This window comes from Schistocerca serialis, chromosome 3 (genome assembly GCF_023864345.2).
Source record: "Schistocerca serialis cubense isolate TAMUIC-IGC-003099 chromosome 3, iqSchSeri2.2, whole genome shotgun sequence".
In the NCBI taxonomy this organism is placed as follows: domain Eukaryota; kingdom Metazoa; phylum Arthropoda; class Insecta; order Orthoptera; family Acrididae; genus Schistocerca; species Schistocerca serialis.
Window position 1 is genome coordinate 119131395 of NC_064640.1, and position 22406 is coordinate 119153800.

Sequence of the window (22406 nt, forward strand, 5' to 3'; positions counted from 1 at the left end):
TTTTTGCACTGTCCCACTCATACCACAATAGTTAAGCTTATCTAGAAGAATTTCATGATTAACACATTCAAAAGCCTTTGAGAGATCACAAAATATCCCAATGGGTGATGTTCGATTATTCAATGCATTTAATATTTGATCAGTGAAAGCAGATATAGTATTTTCTGTTGAAAAGCCGTTCTGAAAACCAAATTGACATTTTGTTAGTACTTCGTTTTTACAAACATGTGATGCTACTCTCGAATACATTACTTTTTCAAGAATTTTGGATAAAGCTGTCAGAAGTGAGATTGGGTGGAAGCTGTTAGCATCAGATCTATCCCCTTTTTTATGCAATGGTTTAACAATAGCGTATTTCAGTCTATCTGGAAAAATGCCCTGTTTCCGTGAGTTACTACATATGTGGCTGAGAATCCTACTTATTTGTCGGGAACAAGCTTTTAGTACTCTGTTGGGAATGCCATCAATTCCATGTGAGATTTTACTTTTGAGTGAATTTATTATTTTCCTAATTTCAGTAAGAGAGGTGGGTTGAATTTCAATTTTATCAAATTGCATGGCTGTTGCCTCTTCCATATTCTCCCTTGCATATTCTAATGAATAGCTAGATCCTATTTTCTCTACAACACTTAAAAATGATTATTGAAAATGTTTTCTACTTTCGAATTCTTGTTAACAAACTTTTCACTGTGTTTGATAGAAATACAGTCTTCCTATGCTCTCGGTTGCCCTGTTTTCCTTTTAACAATATTCCAAATTGTTTTAATTTTATTATCAGATGTGCTAATCTCAGACATAATGCACATACTTCTGGACTTTTTAATAACTTTTCTGAATGAAGTGCAGTAGTTTTTGTAATGTTTCACTGTTTTGTGATCATTACTCTTCCTAGCTATAAGATGCATTTCCCTTTTCTGTTTAGAAGATATTTTTATCCCTTTAGTAAGCCATGGCTTTTTACAATTATATTTCACTGTTTTCTTGGGGAAACCGTTTTCAAATATACTCACAAAGGTAACATGAAATAGGTTAAATTTTAAATTAGCATCATGTTCCCTGTACACCTCATCCCAGTCTAACTGTTGCAAGCTTTCCCTAAAATTTTGAATTGTAAAATCAGCACTGAATACACCTTACGCCACAAAAGGCTTTTCATTTGCAATCCAGTAGTTATAGTTCGCTCCTCATATTACTGTAATGTAATGTCTGTACAAGGCTCTATGGCTGGTTCAAATGGCTCTGAGCACTCTGGTACTTAACTTCTGAGGTCATCAGTCCCCTAGGACTTAAAACTACTTAAACCCAACTAACGTAAGGACATCACACACATCCATGCCTGAGGCAGGATTCGAACCTGCGACCGTAGCGGTCGCGCGGTTCCAGACTGTAGCGCCTAGAACCGGTCGGCCACCCCGGCTGGCTATATGAACATAACCTAAATTAGTTACAAACTACGGCACGGTCACACTTTATTCAACATGTAAACGTCACTGCAGATATTTGGATTTAGGTTATGCCATGACATCATTGGCGATGATGTGGTGCAGAGGAATAGCGAATTTCTACATGACTGAAGTGTCGAAACATCGATGTTGTTGATGCTCTCCTGAATGACTGTTTTCAGTTCAACAATGGTTTTGGGGTTATTTCTGTACACCTTGTCTTTAATATAGCCCCGTAGAAAGGAGTTGCAGATCCGGACAATATAGCGGCCAATCTAGGCCAATGCCAGTGGCCTCTGGGTACCCAGAGCCAGAATGCGGTCCCAAGAGTGCTCCTCCAGGACTCCCCTGTTTCGATGGGGTCTAAGTCTTGTATGAACCACATCGTGTCGAAATCATGATCACTTTGGATAATGGGGATGAAATCATCTTCCAAAACCTACACGTACCGTTCGGTAGTCACCGTGACATCAAGGAACATCGCACAGATTATTCCGTGACTGGACATTGCACACCACACAATCATCCATTGAGGGTGAAGAGACTTCTTGGTCGCGAAATGCGGATTCTCTGTTCCCCAAATGCGCCAGTTTTTCTTATTGACGAACCCATCCAGATGAAAATGGGCTTCGCCGCTGAAGCAAACCATACTGTGCATACTAATTCCCATCATGCCCCACGACCACCCCGTGCAGCTGGAACGTCCTAACGTAAATCTTTCAGAAGTTATGACGATTTTTTTCGTATAGTTCAATAATTGTCACCCTGTATGTTAAAAAGCTGGGAATGCCAATGTTATATTATAGCGTATTAGCCCAAGGGCCTGTGAAATAAAGTTTGGCCGTGAGAGCTCTTGCGTACATAAGACATACTACCTCAGCTGCTGCCAAAGAATGTTTTAATTTCCACTATGCGTTAGTTCACTGAACGTCCTCATGTGTCACATGCGGAGTGCTTCGGAATACAGCGGCTGCAGCAGCACAACGCAGAACATGCGTATCATTTCATGAGTATCCTTACTGTCAAAATTGTTGAATCACTCCCATATTTCAACGTTCCATGGTTAAGCTAACGCTGTGTATTATTACATATATTTCAACGTAGCAAACTCTGCTTACATCGCATATTACTGTAACTAAACTACTTGCTAGTATTGCTAAGAGTACTTATTATCAAAATAGTACTGCTGTTTCTGACTGATGTTAGTGTGCTTTCTTAGAAAATAGGATCATCTTTAAAAGAAGCCATAACTAATTTCACAGCCACTTTGATTTATATTTTCTTGGACTTCTACAATCAATGAAAGAAAATGTCCAGGGCTTTATCTTCTGACGTACTTTTCACAGAGCTATCGCTAGTAACGACCTGCAGAACTGTTACTACTACTATTGCCTTTTTTTATTTCTTTATTTTCGTTTTGGGTGACAAGGGCCATACAGCCATCAACGGTTATAAAGTGCCAAAGGAATATAATCGCAAAGAAGTGGAATAGCACAAAATGACGAAATTAGCATATAAACACACTCTTAAAGTAAAATAAAAGTTTAATTAGACAAACACTAGAGAGCCGACGACAGTGTTGACAATGACACTGGAGCAAAATTACAAGTAGCATTATACAACAACATTATAACAAACATACATATGCACTTATAGTAAAAGCCAAAAAATTAAGGGGCAGTGTACATCATACAATAAGTACAACAATAGCTGAAGAACAGATTTGCATATGACATCATATAACAATGTGAGAATTATAGCATCTAGATAGTTGTACTTAAAATAACAAAAAAACCTAAAATGAGAAACAAAATACAACCAACGTTATTTGGAGTAATCGCGGAGATCAGCTCGACCTAAGTGCGATGGAAGAGCCTCGAGAGGAACGCTTTCATGATCACGATATCACCTGCGCCAGTTAAGTATTACTATTGCATCTTGTACTGTCACCAGAGAATTGACTCATCGTCACATAACCATTAACGTCACTGCTCCGACAACTCCAGTCGCCCCCAATTGATGGCCTGTCGGTGAGTCAAGATATTTAGCACCAATCCTCTCCGTTATGGTCTGCTGGTTAAATCATCCGAACTCGTGGCAAGTGAACGATGCGCCCGTTGTCAGCCACATTGCACCCGACAGTGCACACCAACTACTCCTCACAGCTGTAGCGTCTTTCCTGTTCGGTTGTCTATAAAACCTGTCATCCACCTCCTCTCACACTCGCCAACATCATTTGCATGCAATCCGGTGGTTGCCACATAAATTATCGTACTGTCGTTTAATGCCTGTTGTAACATTGCACCACGTGAAAACTCTCCTTCGTAGTCTACCCCCCCCCCCCCACACACTCTCTCTCTCTCTCTCTCTCTCTCTCTCTCTCTCTCTCTCTGTACACAGTTGAGACGCGAATTATGTCTCTGTATGTGATAAGGAATGGTATCAGTCGTCTTGATATTCGAAAATGACTGTGAACTTCGTACCACTTTTTTGGATGAAGGTGTAATAAGGCTTTACTCATTCTTAGTCTACTGTTTTTTGTTCCGAAGCTGTATATAATTGCTTTTTAGTACCTTTAGTGATTCAGCACAGTTTGCCTTTTATAATGAAGGCCAACTACCGTAACTGCACTTTAAGACATATCCTTCGGTGGATGTCGCTGTTAGGACATCTACTAACGACAGCAACACGTCACATTTTATGTGATAAAAGCTACCAATACTGGTGCAGAACATCGGCGCGTATTCCCGCCCTCTATCAGGAGTGTAAGTCAAGGAAAGGTTTATTATATTATCAGTTTCTTTTTCAGTTCGTGAATCCACATATTTGTGGCTTTAATAAAGTCCTAAGAAAAGATATTTCTATTTATTTTAATTACTTCCTTCTTTGCTCGCCTTCCAGTCGCACGTGGTAAGAAGCTTGTTGCTCATCCTTGTAGTTATCTCTACGATCGTCTCAAAAATCTGCTCTGCTGGTGAGTCACCAAACGTTATAGGACTCAAAATGTGTGATGCAGCAGTGCTACGTCCATAAGTAAACTGAAGCTAAAGTGTGTGCAGGATGAAATTCTTCACAGTGAGCTCCCAGTAAACTCACCAATCCAGCTACAATCTAAGTACTTCGAATCACTCATGCAACAATACGAAAATTTTGTGCCACCATTTATCAAAATGTGACATCTATTACGGAAAATTTTGTCAAATTTTGACTTATCTAAGGCCGGTACTTTCTCATCAGTTTCACTAACCTTTAACACAAATAATTTCTTATATGGGCATCATCATTTAGAGCGGCGTACAGGCCGAGTGTCTAACGATGACCTTCGCAACATAGAAAGATCCTTGATTTAAACTTAGATATTAGCATATTTGGTAATACAAATAGTGACTAAGTGTTTTGTAGTTAGTTCTAAGTGGTGCATAACAATTTAGTTTAGAGACGTTGTGTAGATTAATAACTTGTATATATGGCAATGTTCTGGCAATTTACATGTTACTAAATAGCTGAAACTTAAAAAAGTAGCTTATTTGTTTCGGACCCTGCTCATGTTACAAGCGAAACCTACTTTAATTTAACAGTAATGGGAAACATATCAGGGTTCCCGGGTTCGATTCCCGGCGGGGTCAGGGTTTTTCTCTGCCTCGTGATGACTGGGTGTTGTGTGATGTTCTTAGGTTAGTTAGGTTTAAGTAGTTCTAAGTTCTAGGGGACTGATGACCATAGCTGTTAAGTGCCATAGTGCTCAGAGCCATTTGAACCATTTGGGAAACATATTTGTTCTTATGCTGCACATGCTACTAGTTGTTTAATTAAAAATTCCTATAAAAAGTTTTCGACGGAATTGAGCCACAGTCATGTTATATTTCTTGAAAGAGTAAACCGCCATTTGACTTTGTATCATTACATTTATCTTCTGTGGTATCTATATTTCGGCTTTTATGCCATTATCAGGTACAATGCTAAAAGTCGTTAGACCAGTGCATTGTACTTGATAATGGCATAAACGCCGAAATGTAGATAGTACAGAAGATAACGGAGAAATACAGTCAAATGGCGGTTTACTCTTCAAAAAAAAAATAATAATAATAATAATTTTCAATAGGTTGGTATGCCCGGAACAAAAGGTTTCAGTTACGATTTCTGTGGCAGCATACTGAACATCCCTCTTAGCAACTGAAAACTTAAGTGACATTACTGTCCTTTTCATATTGTGTTTATTTATAACAGATTTACCGTTGAGAAAATACGGGGTATAACAAAATGGTAGGATCAAACTTTGAGAACATGTTCTTCGCATATACTAGAAGAAAACGTGTGCATGTGTATCCGAAAACGCTTTCTTTATCTAACAGAACTCATTTTCTACAACTCATAATACTACAACAATCGCGGGAAAGTACAAGAACATCGTCCGTCAAAAACGTTAACGGACTGATTTTATTCCTGGCATATTAGTGACATTAACTACGGCGGTAATTTGAACTAAAAACTGTAAACAGCTGTGCATTCGACCAGTCAGTTGTGAGCAGGCAGTAGTGGACGTGTTGCCGTAGTGTGTCAAAAATATTGTCACAAATCGCAGTGAAATAACATATCTAAATCGAATGTTCAAGACATGCGCCAGAATGTTTCGGGTGGCTCCGGAACAAAAGCACCATTGCGTGGACGCATGCAGCAAATGTATTGAAACTCAAAACGCGGTTAATTCTTTTCTGGAAAAAAATCATCATGGGTGACGAGACTCGGTGTTATCAATACGAACCTACGGCAAAGTACAGAAATTCAGACGAAGGGTCAACGCTTTGACAGTATAACCGACAATGAAGCCAATGTGACATCACAAAGGAGGACTTTTCTGACAGTTTCAGATGATTGTGTGCATTTTCTGTGCGTTGTACACAAGTGAGGGGAAACTATGTGGAACACCTGAAGCAATGAAATCGTTCTCTTAATTTTTCTCTGTGTTTCATTAATCAAGTTTCGAACCGTTATGGACTGACGGGGTACCACATGGAACCAATCATTGCATATACTGTTCAAAATGCCCTGTGTTGACACTGATATATGTCTGAACACACCGTTGCATCGAATCCCTGATGCGTTGATGTAAGATTACCTTCGGAGTATTCCGTATGTTTTCGCAGCCTTCTACGATATGGATACGAAGACTTTCGGTACCTCTAACCGGAATCCGAAACGCACAAGGTTCCAAATGCCAGTGAATAGTCTGGCTGGTTGGTTGATTTGGGGGAGTGGACCAAACAGCGAGGTCCTCGGTCCCACCGGATTAGAGAAAGATGGGGAAGGAAGTCGGCCATGCCCTTTCGAAGGAACAATCCCGTCATTTGAGTGAAGTGATTTAGGGAAATCACAGGAAACCTAAATCAGGATGGCCGGACCCGGGTTTGAACCGTCGTCCTCGCGAATGCGAGTCCAGTGTGCTAACCACTGCGCCACCTCACTCGGTCCAGGGAATTGGTCCATCTCTTTCTACACGTCTGCCACAGAGCCCATGAATTAAATCTCGACTAGATGTAACCAAGAGGACCTTTCGTTAGATTCATGCCACCAGTTTCATGTAGTATACAGGTACATTTTGTTTCTGTGTGTTTCTCACGGTTCCTATATTACGAAGCGATGTAGGAAATGAGTTTAATATGTAAAACCAGCATTGTCGTTCCATATGCGGAGTGTAGCCTACGTTTGGCAGCACCTTCTGTTGTACCCTATACGGAGCGTATAAAAAAAGTGCCACATATTCGTACAAGAACTAGAACTTCTTCGAAGAGCAAAAGTTGCTGTACTTAGTTCTACAGGAGTCGTTTACCTTTGACTCCTCATGAAGAGCACTGTTTCCTCTAAGCACGTCGCGAATAAACAAATGGAAATAACAACACTTAAGCAGTGACAGGTTGTGAAAAACATGTACGACGTTCATTTCGCCCGGCGGATTTGTGTCGAGGTCCGGTGAACCGGCCAGTCTGTGGATGGTTTTTAGGCGGTTTTCCATCTGCCTCGGCGAATTCGGGCTGGTTCCCTTATTCCGCCTCAGGTACACTATGTCGGCGATTGCTGTGCAAACAAGCTCTCCACGTACGCGTACACCACCATTACTCTACCATGCAAACATAGGGGTTACACTCGTCTGGTGTGGGACGTTTCCTGGGGGGTCCACCGGGGGCCGAACCGCACAATAACCCTGGGTTCGGTGTGAGGCGACGCAGGGGTGAAGTGGACTGCCGTAGTCGTTGTGGGGTTGTGGACCACTGCGGCTGCGGCGGGGACGGAGCCTCTCCGTCGTTTCTAGGTCCCCGGTTAACATACAATAGAATACAATACAATACAATACAATACAATGCCGCAAATGATTGTAATGAACCAAGATGGGAAAAACCGTGCAACATGGCTCAGTGGTTAAGGCTCCAGACGTGTAAGTCGAACGAGCGTGGACAAATCACCGTTCGCTCAGCCTGATTTTGGTTTTCTGTGATTCGATGGAAGTGGCGGCCGAATCTGCACACATCCTTGTTTCTTCAGAGTACGTGCTCTGTCTGCAGCCACCACAGCGCGAGCTGTTTTAAACGCTAAAAACTTTAACTTTACCTTGGGAGAAAGTAGTAACTATTTTTCTCCTGGTCAGTGTGCTGAGACAAGATCTGAGTCAGGTTAGCACTTCGTCACACGAGCTCTAGCGAGAGTGGTGCTTACTCAGTGCCCTAAGGAGGAGGCTTTTTCTTGTTTAGCAACGCGCAGGAATAAAACAGCGACAGACCAGAGGACGTTGATGGGTGCCGGTTTTCCCGCGCCAGGCGCGTCCCGGATGTAGCGCCGAGTATAACTCGCGGTTGGCACAGCCTGCAACGTGTCGTATGACACATTCCACGTAACAGCCGTCTCCAGAAACTTCTCAGGCGAGTTCTTGTGCTCATGAAAGGTTTTCTGTTGGAGGGCCTAGACTGAACGAGTCCTCTCACGGTCGCCAAGCTGAGCCGGCGGAGTGGACGTTCGTAACGTCCGCGCGACACGACACGGTGTCGCCCCTCCCCCTCCCCCCGGCCGCTCACACTGCGGTAACTCTCCATCTCCAGCACCGTCACCCACACAGCTCTGTCCACTCACAGCCTCTTTTAGTGAAAGAGCAAGAGGAAGAACATACACTACTGACCATTAAAATTGCTCCACCAAGAAGAAATGCAGATGATAAACGGCTATTCATTGGACAAATATATTATACTAGTACTGACATGTGATTACATTTTCACGCAATTTGGGTGCATAGATCCTGAGAAATCAGTACCCAGAACAACCACCTCTGGCCGTAATAACAGCCTTGATACGCCAGGGCATTGAGTCAAACAGAGCTTGGATGACGTGTACAGGTACAGCCGCCCATGCAGCTTCAACACGATACCACAGTTCATCAAGAGTAGTAACTGGCGTATTGTGACGAGCCAGTTGCTCGGCCACTATTGACCAGACGTTTTCAGTTGTTGAGAGATCTGGAGAATGTGATGGCCAGGGCAGCAGTCGAACATTTTCTGTATCCAGAAAGGCCCGTACAGGACCTGCAACGTGCGGTCGTGAATTATCCTGCTGAAATGTAGGGTTTCGCAGGGATCGAATGAAGGGTAGAGCCACGGGTCGTAACACATCTGAAATGTAACGTCCACTGTTCAAAGTGTCGTCAATGCGAACAAGAGGTGACCGAGACGTGTGACCAATGACACCCCATACCATCACGCCGGGTGATACGCCAGTATGGCGATGACGAATACACGCTTCCAATGAGCGTTCACCGCGATGTCGCCAAACACGGATGCCACCATCATGATGCTGTAAACAGAACCTGGATTCATCCGAAAAAATGACGTTTTGCCATTCGTGCACCCAGGGTAGTCGTTGAGTACACCATCGCAGGCGCTCCTGTCTCTGATGCAACGTCAAGGGTTACCGCAGCAATGGTCTCCGAGCTGATAGTCCACGCTGCTGCAAACGTCGTCGAACTGTTCGTGCAGATGGTTGTTACCTGGCAAACGTCCCCATCTGTTGACTCAGGGATCGAGACGTGGCTGCACGATCCGTTACAGCCATGCGGATAAGATGCCTGTCATCTCGACTGCTAGTGATACGAGGCCGTTGGGATCCAGCACGGCGTTCCGTATTACTCTCCTAAACCCACTGATTCCACCGAGCGAGGTGGCGCAGTGGTTAGCACACTGGACTCGCATTCGGGAGGACGACGGTTCAATCCCGTCTCCAGCCATCCTGATTTAGGTTTTCCGTGATTTCCCTATATCGTTTCAGGCAAATGCCGGGATGGTTCCTTTGAAAGGGCACGGCCGATTTCCTTCCCCATCCTTCCCTAATCCGAGCTTGCGCTTCGTCTCTAATGACCTCGTTGTTGACGAGACGTTAAAAAACACTAACTTAACCTAACCACCGATTCCATAGTCTGCTAACAGTCATTGGATCTCGACCAACGCGAGCAGCAATGTCACGATACGATAAACCGCAATCGCGATAGGCTACAATCAGACCTTTATCAAAGTCGGAAACGTGATGGTACGCATTTCCTCTCCTTACACGAGGCATTACAACAACGTTTCACCAGGCAACGCCGGTCAACTGCTGTTTGTGTATGAGAAATCGGTTGGAAACATTCCTCATGTCAGCACGTTGTAGATATCGTCACCGGCGCCAACCTTGTGTGAATGCTCTGAAAAGCTAATCATTTACATATCACAGCATCTTCTTCCTGTCAGTTAAATTTCGCGTCTGTAGCACGTCATCTTCGTAGTGTAGCAATTTTAATGGCCCGTAGTGTAATTACATGTCACAAGGTTTACTCTTATAACAAAAACTTGAATTCGGAAACTGCGAGTCCAGAATCTGTTTAATGTTTACCACATTAAAATGGGAAACAGGTGTAGTAATCCATGAAAATATTTAGAATTACGAGGGTCACTCCAAAAGAAATGCACACAATTTTTTTAAAAATCCATTTTTTATTCTACGTGTTTGAAAGTTTTACAGTGTGTAGACACATCCCTTAGGAACAATATTTTCATTTCTCCACATAATTTCCATCCCTCTCAACTGCCTTACGCCATCTTGGAACCAGCGCCTGTATAACCGCACGGTAAAATTCTGGACCAACCTGTTGGAACCACTGTTTGGCAGCGTGCACAATGGAGTCATCTTCAAACCTTGTTCCACGAAGTGAGTCTTTCAGTTTCCCAGAGAGATGATAGTCACATGGAGCCAGGTCAGGACTGTACGGCGGGTGTTTCAGTGTTGTCCATCCCAGTTTTGTGATCGCGTCCACTGTTTTTTGACTGACATGTGGCCGTGCATTGTCGTGCAACAGCAAAACATCCTGCTTTTGCCGATGTGGTCCGACACGACTCAGTCGAGCTTGAACTTTCTTCAGTGTCGTCACATATGCATCAGAATTTATGGTGGCTCCACTTGGCATGATGTCAACAAGCAAGAGTCCTTCTTGGGTGAATTTACATGACGCCACTCCATTGATTGCCTCTTCGTCTCTGGTGAAAAATGATGGAGCCATGTTTCATCACCTGTCACAATTCTTCCAATAAATTCATCTCCACCATTCTCGTACTGTTCCAGAAGTTCGCTGCATACCGTTTTTCTTGTTTCTTTGTGAGCCACTGTCAACATCCTGGGAACCCACCTGGCACAAACCTTTTTTAACGCCAACACTTTCAGTATTCTGCAAACACTTCCTTCCCCTATCCCAACGTAGCGTGACAATTCGTTCACTGTGATGCGTCTGTCAGCAGTCACCAGTTCTTTAAATCTCTGCACATTGTCTGGAGTGTGTGCAGTACGAGGCCTCCCGCTGCGAGCACAATTCTCAATATTGCCGGGCCCACTTTCATCACGTAACCTGCTTGCCCACCGACTAACTGTACTGCGATCGACAGCAGCTTCTCCATACACCTTTTTCAGTCTCTTGTGGATGTTTCCCACTGTCTCGTTTTCACAGTACAGGAATTCTGTGATAGCACGTTGCTTCTAACGAACGTCAAGTGTAGCAGCCATCTTGAAGACATGCTGTGTCGGCGCCACTCACGGGAACAGGTTGAACTAAGTTTGAAAACAAGCGGGAAGGATGTATCTACACACCATAAAACTTTCACACGTGCAAAATGAAGACTGTATTTTTACAAAAATAGTGTGCATTCCTTTTGGAGTGACCCTCGTACATCTTTCATATGGGATATGTTACGATGGTTGTCGTTGTAATAGACGTACCAAAAATACTTTGACAAACTTGCATAAGAATTTCTCCTGCTTATGGGGCAAACTCAATGTGAGCAGTGAGCCAGTCATCTCACCAATGCACCAGGTTGAAGATTCCCGTTTGGTAAAACAGCTGTTCTGCAGGCTGAAGAAGTCCGTAACTGCCTGCTGCGTGTCCTCGCCCGACAGAAATTGTCGACTCTTCAGAGTCCTTTTCATGGGACTGAAGGCGTGATAATCGCTTGGGGAGACATCAGGACTATGGAGCGGGCGTATGACTGTCTCCAACTTGTACGAAATGGATGAGACTGGCCTCCCAGATGACCAGCATCTTGTGTCGATTTGCGACCGGCATGGAACTTGGCGCACCATTCCACAGCGGTGATTTTCAACAGACATGCTGCCCCATACACATTCTTCATTCTCTGACAGCTCTTATCTCTAACATCGAGTTGGTCCTGTTTTGACGCATTTGGTAATAACGTCGCAATAGCTCACGTTTCCACATCTACCGCACGTACGTCGGAAAGACACAAACAAAACGCTAAGTGTACACGCATCCTTTACACTCACCTACACTCCACAAATACGCATACGACGCCAATCCCATACAGTGTACACACATACATTACACTCCCCTACATTCCGTAAATACGCATATGACGCCAATCTCCCATATCAGCAAGTAAATGGGCTAATGCGCACGGAGGAAGAACACCCTTTCCGACTAGGCGGCAGAATCTACTGCGTTGGATCTCCCAGCCTACAATGCCATACGACATAAAATGTAATTTAATTACAGACTTTGCTCTCACTTTTAGACACTGAAAGATTTGGCCTTATGGGACGTGATCATTTACGTTTGGGTGGACTAAAAATGCGGCTGTAGTAATCTTTTTCTCTGACTGGAGAAAGGCAATTAGTAGTGCACTGTCGGTTGCTAAATTGTTGTACGGTGCTGTCTCAGCTGCTGATTAGTATACGCGTAAAGTATAAAAAAATTTTCAATAAGGTCAATGGGTCATTTTTAGACACTGAATCATTACGAGAGGAGCACAACGAGCAGTGTGTATATGTTGTAGTGCACTGACAACAAGCAAGAATTGCTGAAGAAAATTTGGTTAAAAATTAGGACACGCAAAAAATGGTAATTTTTGTGATGTGGAGGTCATGCAAGTGGTATATAACGATTCATATACGAAAATATTTATTACCAATGTAAAAAAAGTACAACACACAGAATATTACATACTGTTCATCTACATCTCTACTATGTTGTTTTGGACATAATCGTAGCAATTTCAGTTCCTTCCCTACTTCTGGTATTCAACGGATTTGCCCTTCGCGAAGCATAGATAGGGCCAAACAATGCGGTCCACCTTTCATTCAGCACAATTTGTATGGCCCAGATCGCCGCTCACCCACTCTTAACAATTAAGAACCACTTGCCACGAACTGTAATCATAATATGTTGCCCATGTACTGCTACAGTTCCATAAGGAGTGTGTCAGACCGTACACTTTTTCCTCGCAAACACTGATTCACACTTCACGTTCGCTTAAGTTGCTTGCTCCAGCCACTACGTGAATGTGTCGGCGTACGGCTGCACCTGAGAGAATACAGTGAACTAACGATTGGCTGCTGCGAAATAGTTGCGAAGCATCTGAGTGCATCTGAAAGACCATTTATGGAGGTGGACAAATTGGTACCTATGTACAGGAAGATGCAATCGATACCTTTAGTGTCTATATTTACACTCCAGTGCATTATCCATTACCCATTTTTATCGTTTATATTACTTAGTCCATATATTTGTTTTCCTGCCATTTGGATGTCAGAAGTTGTTTACTTCTGGGACGCTGTTTTGATGTTTTTTGTGAATTTTTAATGCAGAGAATCTTTTCAGTCTTACTAAATATTTCCTGTCTTTAAATTAACTCGATTCCTCTTCTACTTTCTTTCTCTTTCTTTCTCTATCTTTACTGTTTCACCTTCTCCGTAAGTTAGTTTAGACAACATACAGCTTAGTTTCGTAACACCTTTTACCCATTCTTCCGCCTGACACGTGAAGCTATTCTTAGAATTATTCGTTAAACATCTTTACTGAATTCGCAATCTCATACCATAAAACGTTTCCAGTGAGCCACTTGCTTTATTGGTATTATTAATTTTCTTGAGATTTCCTTATCTTCTACTAGAATTTGTTCATTACTAAAGAACTTACTTTGTTTGTATGATTCCAGTTGCTCAATGATTAATGTTTCGCTCATGAAGTAAATAAGCCTTTCATTAAGCATTTTCACTTTTTTTTCCAGATGAACCTGTTGTACAATATGCTGACGATGAAAGTGAAAGAGTACTGCGAAACAACAAAAATGCCAGGTGAGTAACGTTTTGTCGAAAGAGAGACCATCGTGAGTTATACAGTTGTAGATTTCTAAAACGAGCGGAATCACTGCAATAGCACTTTTTGGCGATGTAAGAAAATGTAGCAGAAAAGGTTATCAGCCCTATTTTAGTTTTTTAGGGAAATATAATTAGTATCTGGGTTGCGCTAGAACATAGATCTTAAGTATAGGGTAATACAGTTCTAGTTCAGCATTAAGCCTTGCACTTTACAGCAATCTGGACCCCCCCAGGGGATCCACAACTCTTTTGTGGATACGTGCGTAGCGAGCACGGGGCCCCGAGCTAATGTGGCCTTCCTTCCTTTCCGGGCTGCATACCTTCCCTTTCCGCATCCTTCCCCATCCCCTGTCTTCACCCCCCCCCCCTCACCTCTGGCTCTTTCCTTCACTTTCTCCCCCTCTGGGAGTATGGTTTGCGCCTACGTCCGGAGACGGACGCTTGTAAATGTACCGCATTCTTCTTCTTCCTTGCTTGTATGTCTTCTTCCTTCCTTTGTCCTTCTCTTTTCCTTACCTCTTCTCTTTACCCTTTTCTCCGCTGCGGCGTTTGAGACCCCCCTCTTCTTTCCTTTCCCTTTCTCTTTCTTCCTCCCTGTGCGTGTCTGAAGGCCGACCCACGCACTTCCATGCGTAGCCGGTGACGGGGTAACGCGTCATTCCCCGCCCCGGGTAGACAGGTAGGACACGTACGTACCCCCTGGTAAAGGCCAGGCCCAGGGAGGGGTGATTACCCGAGCTGATACCTTCCGAAAGTGCCGATTGGTCCCTCCGTCCGTTTGTCGGGAGGTGTGACCTGAGGTGTGAACAATCACCTAAGGCGGGAGTGCCCTCGGTGAGGGCCCCCACAAGGGAGGAGCGCGCCATCGGAGACGCCGGTAATCATGGGGGATTCTTCCGCAATGGTTTCCTCACCTTCCACTATGTCTGCTCACAAACGTAAGTTCACTGAGTCTCAGCCACAGACGGTTCTTCCATCGTTGCCACAGTTCCTTGTTGTTTCTCGGTCTGACGAAGGTCACGACTTTTCCACGGTCAACCCTTTCATTATTCAGAAAGGTGTCGACGCAATTGCGGGTCCTGTAAAGTCTTGTTCCAGATTACGGAATGGTACCCTGTTGTTAGAAACACACAGTGCCCTCCAGGCTCAAAAATTGCTGCGTACTTCTCTGCTCCACACCTTCCCTGTCCGGGTGGAACCGCACCGTACCTTAAATTCCTCGCATGGAGTCGTTTATACACGCTCCCTCGATGGATTGTCTGACGAAGAAATTCAGCACTACCTGTCTGACCAGGGCGTCACCGCTGTTCATCGGGTTATGAAAAGGGTTGACTCGAACATCATTCCAACCCGCACTGTCTTCTTGACATTTGACAAAGTTCAACTCCCATCAAAAATCAAAGCAGGCTATGAGATAATTTCCGTTCGCCCTTATGTCCCAAACCCTACGCGTTGCTATCGATGTCAGCGGTTCAATCACACCAGCCAGTCCTGTTCCAATCCGGCCAAATGTGTTACGTGTGGCAAGGATGCCCATGAGGGTGCTTGTCCACCTCCAGCCCCTCACTGCATCAACTGTATGGGTGACCACGCTGCTTCCTCTCGAGATTGCCCCGTTTTTAAGGATGAAAAGCTCATCCAGGAAATAAGAGTGAAGGAAAAGGTGTCGACCTTTGCTGCTCGAAAGTTACTCGCCAGTCGACAGCCCACCGTGCCTCAGAAAGGAAAATACAGCACTGTCCTTGCTTCTCCTCGGCCAACAAAGGAGGTGGCCACGCAGACTTGCGACCTCACATTTAGTACCACGGTCGTCAGATCGGCCAGCGCAAAGATCGCCCGTTCAACCTCACCGCTTTCGCCTGCCCACTCTCTGGCTCACCCTTCGTCGGGTTCTGCTAAATCTCGAGCCCAAAAGTCAGACGCCAAGTCTTCGAAAAAAGAACATTCTCGTGAAGAGTTTTTACGTACTGCAACTTCACAACCATCGGTTCCTCCTTCATCTAAACATCATACCTCCAAGAAGGCTACGAAGAAACACAGTTCCTCTCCTTCTCCGCCAAGGCGTGTCCCAACTACAGCACCATCTGGCGGAAATCGCCCTCGGCCATCTTCCGTGTCGCCGAGGCGCACAGCTGGTGGCCGGTCAACTGGCCGATCGTTGGAGGCAGGAGCTGCTCCTGACCAACCTATGGATCAGGATCTTCTGCCTTCGACTGAATGCCATTCCATGCTGTCGGTCGCAAGCTCTGAGCAGTCGTTGAGTTGACAGCACCCTTGGTCACGTTTCTCCATTTTCTGTTCACCCTATGTCCATTATCCACTGGAATATCCGCGGCATTCGCGCCAATCGGGATGAATTGTCGATCCTCTTACGATCCTACTCGCCGGTCATCTTCTGTCTTCAGGAAACAAAGCTGCGTCCCCATGACCGCTTTGTTCTCCCTCATTTTCAGTCCGTCCGATATGACCTCCCCTCTGTTGAAGGCACTCCAGCCCATGGAGGACTCATGATTCTGCTCCATGATACTCTCCATTATCACCCAATCCCCTTAAACAGTTCCTTCCAAGCTGTCGCCGTCCGTCTTTCCCTTTCTGGATACACGTTCTCTCTATGTACGGTATACATTCCATCGTCTACACCACTGGCACGAGCTGATCTCCTTCATCTTCTTGATCAGCTTCCACCCCCCTATTTGCTGGTTGGGGACTTCAATGCCCACCACCCGCTTTGGGGATCTCCACATCCTTGTCCACGTGGCTCACTATTGCTAGACGTCTTCCACCAAGCGGATCTAGTCTGCCTCAACACTGGGGTCCCCACATTTTTGTCTGCCTCCACGGCAAATTTATCTCATTTGGACCTTGCGGTCGGTACTGTTCCGCTAGCCCGGCGCTTCGAATGGTTCGCCCTTGATGATACACACTCGAGTGACCACTTTCCATGTGTCCTTCGACTGCAGCCTCAACTGCCATATACGCGCTCGCGACGCTGGAAGTTTGCTCAAGCCGATTGGACACTTTTTTCGTCTCTAGCGACATTCGATGACCGTCGCTTTCCCAGCGTCGACGATGAGGTCACACATTTTACCGACGTTATTCTCACAGCTGCGGAACGTTCAATACCACGCACCTCCGAATTGCCCCGGCGCCCCCCAGTTCCTTGGTGGAACGAGGCATGCCGTGACGCAATACGTGAGCGGCGACGTGCTCTTCGCATTTTCCGTCACCATCCTACTTTAGCCAACTGTATCCGATATAAGCAGCTCCGTGCGCGATGCCGTCGCGTCATCCGCGATAGCAAGAAGGCAAGCTGGCAATTCTTTATTAGCTCATTTAACACCTTCACTCCCTCCTCGGAAGTTTGGAGTCGGCTTCGACGGTTCTCAGGCGCGCCTAGTTTCTCCCCGGTCTCTGGGCTCACTGTCGCGCATGATACCTTAGTGGACCCCGTCGCAATTTCTAACTCATTGGGTCAGCACTTTGCTGAGATTTCGAGCTCTTCAAATTACCCGCCAGCGTTTCTCCCGAAGAAACGTGCAGCGGAAGTGCGACATCTTGCTTTCTCCTCTCAAAATCGCGAAAGCTACAATACTGTTTTCTCCATGCGCGAACTCCAACATGCACTCTCTTCTTCTCGCTCCTCCGCCCCAGGACCGGATGGTATCCATGTCCAAATGTTGCTGCATTTATCAACCCATAGCCTGCGTTGCCTCCTTCGCCTTTATAATCGAATTTGGACCGACAGTACCTTTCCCAGGCGATGGCGGGAAGCTATTGTCGTTCCCGTTCCGAAACCTGGAAAGGACAAACATCTCCCCTCTAGCTATCGCCCCATTTCTCTCACGAGTAGTGTCTGTAAGGTTTTGGAGCGTATGGTGAATTACCGTTTAGCTTGGTGGCTGGAATCCCGCAGTCTTTTAACACCAGCCCAATGCGGATTCCGACAACATCGTTCTGCCGTTGACCATCTTGTTGCTCTCTCCACTTATATCATGAACAATTTCCTCCGGAAACGCCAAACGGTAGCAATATTTTTTGATCTGGAGAGAGCATACGATACCTGTTGGAGGACAGGCATCCTCCGCACACTGTTCTCTTGGGGCTTTCGAGGCCGGCTGCCCCTTTTTCTTCGCGAATTTATGGCAGAGCGCACATTTAGGGTGCGGGTGAACACTACTCTATCCCGTACTTTCTCCCAAGAAAACGGGGTACCCCAGGGCTCCGTGCTGAGTGTTGTACTGTTTGCCATCGCCATTAATCCAATTATGGATTGTCTCCTTCCTGATGTCTCGGGCTCCCTCTTTGTGGACGATTTTGCGATCTACTACAGCTCTCAACGGACCAGCCTTCTTGAAAGACGTCTTCAAGGATGTCTCGATCGCCTCCACTCGTGGAGCATCGAAACCGGCTTCCGTTTCTCACCCAGTAAGACCGTTTGTGTTAATTTTTGGCGACGTAAGGAGTTTCTTCCGCCCTCCTTACATCTAGGTCCTGTCAACCTTCCGTTTTCCGACGTCGCTAAATTCTTGGGTCTTATGTTTGACAGAAAACTGTGCTGGTCCTCCCACGTTTCCTATCTTTCGGCTCGCTGTCTGCGTTCCCTTAACACCCTCCGTGTCCTGAATGGCACCTCTTGGGGAGCGGACCGAGTGGTCCTTCTCCGCCTCTATCGCGCCTTCGTGCGCTCGAAATTGGATTATGGAAGCATAGTCTACTCCTCTGCTCGGCCGTCTATTCTTCGGCGTCTCGACTCTATCCACCACCGTGGATTACGTTTAGTGTCTGGAGCTTTTTACACCAGCCCTGTGGAAAGCCTTTATGCTGAGACTGCTGAACCTCCGCTATCCAATCGGCGGGCAGTCCTTCTGAGTCGTTATGCTAGCCATTTGTCTTCCATGCCTGCTAATCCAGCCCATGACCTTTTTTTCGACGCCTCCCTTGATGTCGGGTATGCAGGCCGCTCCTCCTCCCTACTACCCCCGGGAGTCCGCTTCCGTCAACTGCTCCATTCTCTCTCCTTCCGCTTTCCTAAAACCTTCTTGACAACTTGGGGTACAGCTCCGCCTTGGCTCCGTCCCCGGATCGACTTGCTCAGAGACTTATGTCAATTTCCCAAGGATGGTACCCCTACACTTGTTTACCGTCGGGCATTTGCTGCTCTATGTGCACAAATGACGGAAGCCACATTTATTTACACCGATGGCTCGAAAACATCGTTAGGTGTAGGGAGTGCCTATATTGTTGGTGACACCCCAAATCACTTTCGGCTTCCCGACCAGTGTTCGGTTTATACTGCGGAGCTTTACGCTATTCTCCAGGCTGTCCACTACATCCGCCGCCATCAGCGGATACAGTACGTAATCTGCTCAGATTCTCTCAGCTCTCTCCTAAGTCTCCAAGCTCTTTACCCTGTGCACCCTCTGGTCCACCGGATTCAGGACTGTCTGCGCTTGCTCCACCTGGGGGGCGTCTCAGTGGCGTTCCTCTGGCTCCCAGGACACGCTGGTATCTGTGGAAATGAGGCGGCCGATATAGCGGCCAAGGCTGCAGTTTCTCTTCCTCGGCCAGCTATTCAGTCTCTTCCGTTTACCGATCTACGGAGCGGTTTATGTCGCCAAGTTGCTCATTTATGGCATGCGCATTGGTCAACACTTCCCCGTAATAAATTGCGGGAAGTGAAAGCCCTTCCTTGCGCATGGACCTCTTCCTCCCGATCGCGTCGTCGGGAGGAGGTAATTTTAGCCAGACTCCGGATAGGGCACTGTCTTTTTAGTCATCGTCCCCACTGCTCTCAGCCGTGGACGGTCAGACACCTTTTAATTGAATGCCCCTATTTTAATCCGTTACGCTCCCGTCTACAGCTATCGCCTGATCTATCGTCGATTTTAGCAGATGACACGCGCTCAGTTGACCGCGTTCTACAGTTTATTAGTGACAGTGAAATGACGTCAGTCATTTGAAGCTTTTTTTTTGGGGGACAACCAACCCCTTTCTATAGTGGATTTTTAAGCATTCCTTCTACCTTTAGTTTCTCAAATTTTATGACTTTGTTCCCATTGCTGCTGATTTTAAATTTCGTTTTTTTCCTGTTTTCTACGTCACGGGCTGGGCGCTAATGACCATAGAAGTTTTGCGCCCTAAAACCACAAACAAAAAAAAAAAAAAAAAAAAAAAGCAATCTGGACGTCCTATATAGAACGTGAAACGTGTAGATGGTTAGAGTGGCAGGAAAGCAGGAGACTGCCAAATCTCCGCAAGAAGCACCCACGGAAAATTGATTGGTTCCTCAAAAACCGTATTTATTTCGCTTCCTATTCCTTTAGCATAACTACGTTAAGCTCCGTGAAAAATTTCTGCTACAATTACTAAAATGTTTATCGGCTAAATGTACAAGAAAACACTTGGAAACTAGAAGACAGGTGACAACGGACGTTTTAATGACGAGTTCTTTACCCATCACGAATTAATTGTAATGCAAAAATGTACTCCAATTTCTGTTATCTCAAGGAGCATACTTCGTTAATAATTAATACAGCCTGTAGATTTAAGAAAACTCGTAAAATGTACAGTACTTCATCTGCAGGATTGTCTGTGCCGATTGCATTCAAACGCGTAGGTGAGACAGTAAGGTGCACGGAAATCGTCCAGGCATTTCGTTGCGTTGGGTGAAACACTGTTGCCGGATATGAGCTAAGTTCAGCGTGACAGGTCTCAATGACAGCCGCAAGGACGAACTGACGACTAGGCGGAAGCGCCATGCTACGTTAACCCCGCGCGACACCTCCGAGACATCCTGTCCCTACTGCGCAAATATCGCTAGTCTTTCCACCGCTCACGTCATTTATTTTTCGAGTGCGCTCTCCGCCTATCATAATTTTATAGGGCATGGACAGAGTAATATGAGCACTTCAACACAGGTATGTAGCAGATGCAAGTGAACATATAGACTGAACCTTCCTAAACACTCAAAAGGCACTGGACACTTTTCCAGCATCGTCGATTAACACTGAAGATAGGATCATACGAAGTATCTTCGAAGGTAAGCGGTTGGCTCGATCAATTTTTGAGAAACAGAACCTGGACGGCGAATGTTCAACAGAAACGAGAATTACATCAGTTACATCGGCGTGCGCCGAGGGAACGTAAAAGTATCTTTTAATACTCTCAATACACATAAATAATTTATCACAAGGGTCAGCACCATTAAGAGACTGTTCGCTGTCGATGTCGTTGTCTACAGGAAAGCATTACCATTAAACGATAGCAACGAAGTGTGGTACGACTTAGACAAAAGTTTGATTTAATGTTATTAATTGTTAACACTCTCCAAACGTGAATAAATGCAAGGTAATGCCCATTAATAGCTAACATCTGCAGCCTGTTTCATCGTTTTTAGGGGTAATATGCTGCTCAAAATAATTAGAGGAACACGACGTATGGCGTTTGCCATACTCCCCTAAGTAATAATTGAGGACTGAGTGAGGATGTTACCAAGTTATACATTTATCTTTCACAAATTAGGTACACAACAAAACATCATTACATCCTCGATCGCTTACACAAAAAGAATGTTTATCACCGCCTGACACATAAGTCGACAGAGGTCACCCTGTGGTATTCGTTCCCATTCTTCAAAGAGAGCCCTTGAGAGTTCTTGGAGAATCTGTCGTGGAACAGACGACTACGAAGACGCCTGTCGGGCATGTCCCAATATGCACGATGGGACTTAGGTCGGGACTCACCGCTTGCCATTCCATTGCTCAACGTCCAGGTTTCGTAAGACATCCCTGCTGACGTCCGCCAAATATACCCTGGTACTAGAAGGAATTCAGAGCCACCATCGTATGCAGCAGCCACCACATGGTCCAACAGGATCTGTTCAATGTACTGCCTAGTGGTAAGGCGACCATGGAGAAAGACAAGACTCGTATGGTTGTCAGCACTGAAGCCTTCCCACAACATCACAGAACAGGAATTCTGTCGATTTTCTAGACAGCACATGGCAGGTATGCCTGAACTTAAGCGAGCTGCAAGATTTTGTGGCGTCAAGCGGAGTACTTGAACAGGAGGACGACGGTTCAATCCCGCGTCCGGCCATCCTGGTTTAGGTTTTCCGTGATTTCCCTAAATCACTGCAGGCAAATGCCGGGATGGTTCCTCTGAAGGGGCACGGCCGACTTCCTTCCCCATCCTTCCCTAATCCGATGAGACCGATGACCACGCTGTCTGGTCTCCTTCCCGAAAAACAACCAACCAACCAACTTGAACAGGACGTCTGGAACGCAAGGCACT

At 45.4% G+C, this 22406-nt stretch overlaps 1 protein-coding gene across 1 annotated transcript in view; it reads left to right on the top strand.

The window, feature by feature from the left end:
- LOC126471546 (rhythmically expressed gene 5 protein) overlaps positions 1-22406 on the top strand; it is a 191329-nt gene that overhangs the window by 65945 nt on the left and 102978 nt on the right. Inside the window, exon 2 of the mRNA XM_050099773.1 lies at positions 14024-14090. Coding sequence (XP_049955730.1) covers positions 14024-14090 — 67 coding nt within the window. The remainder of the gene's footprint in view (positions 1-14023; positions 14091-22406) is intronic.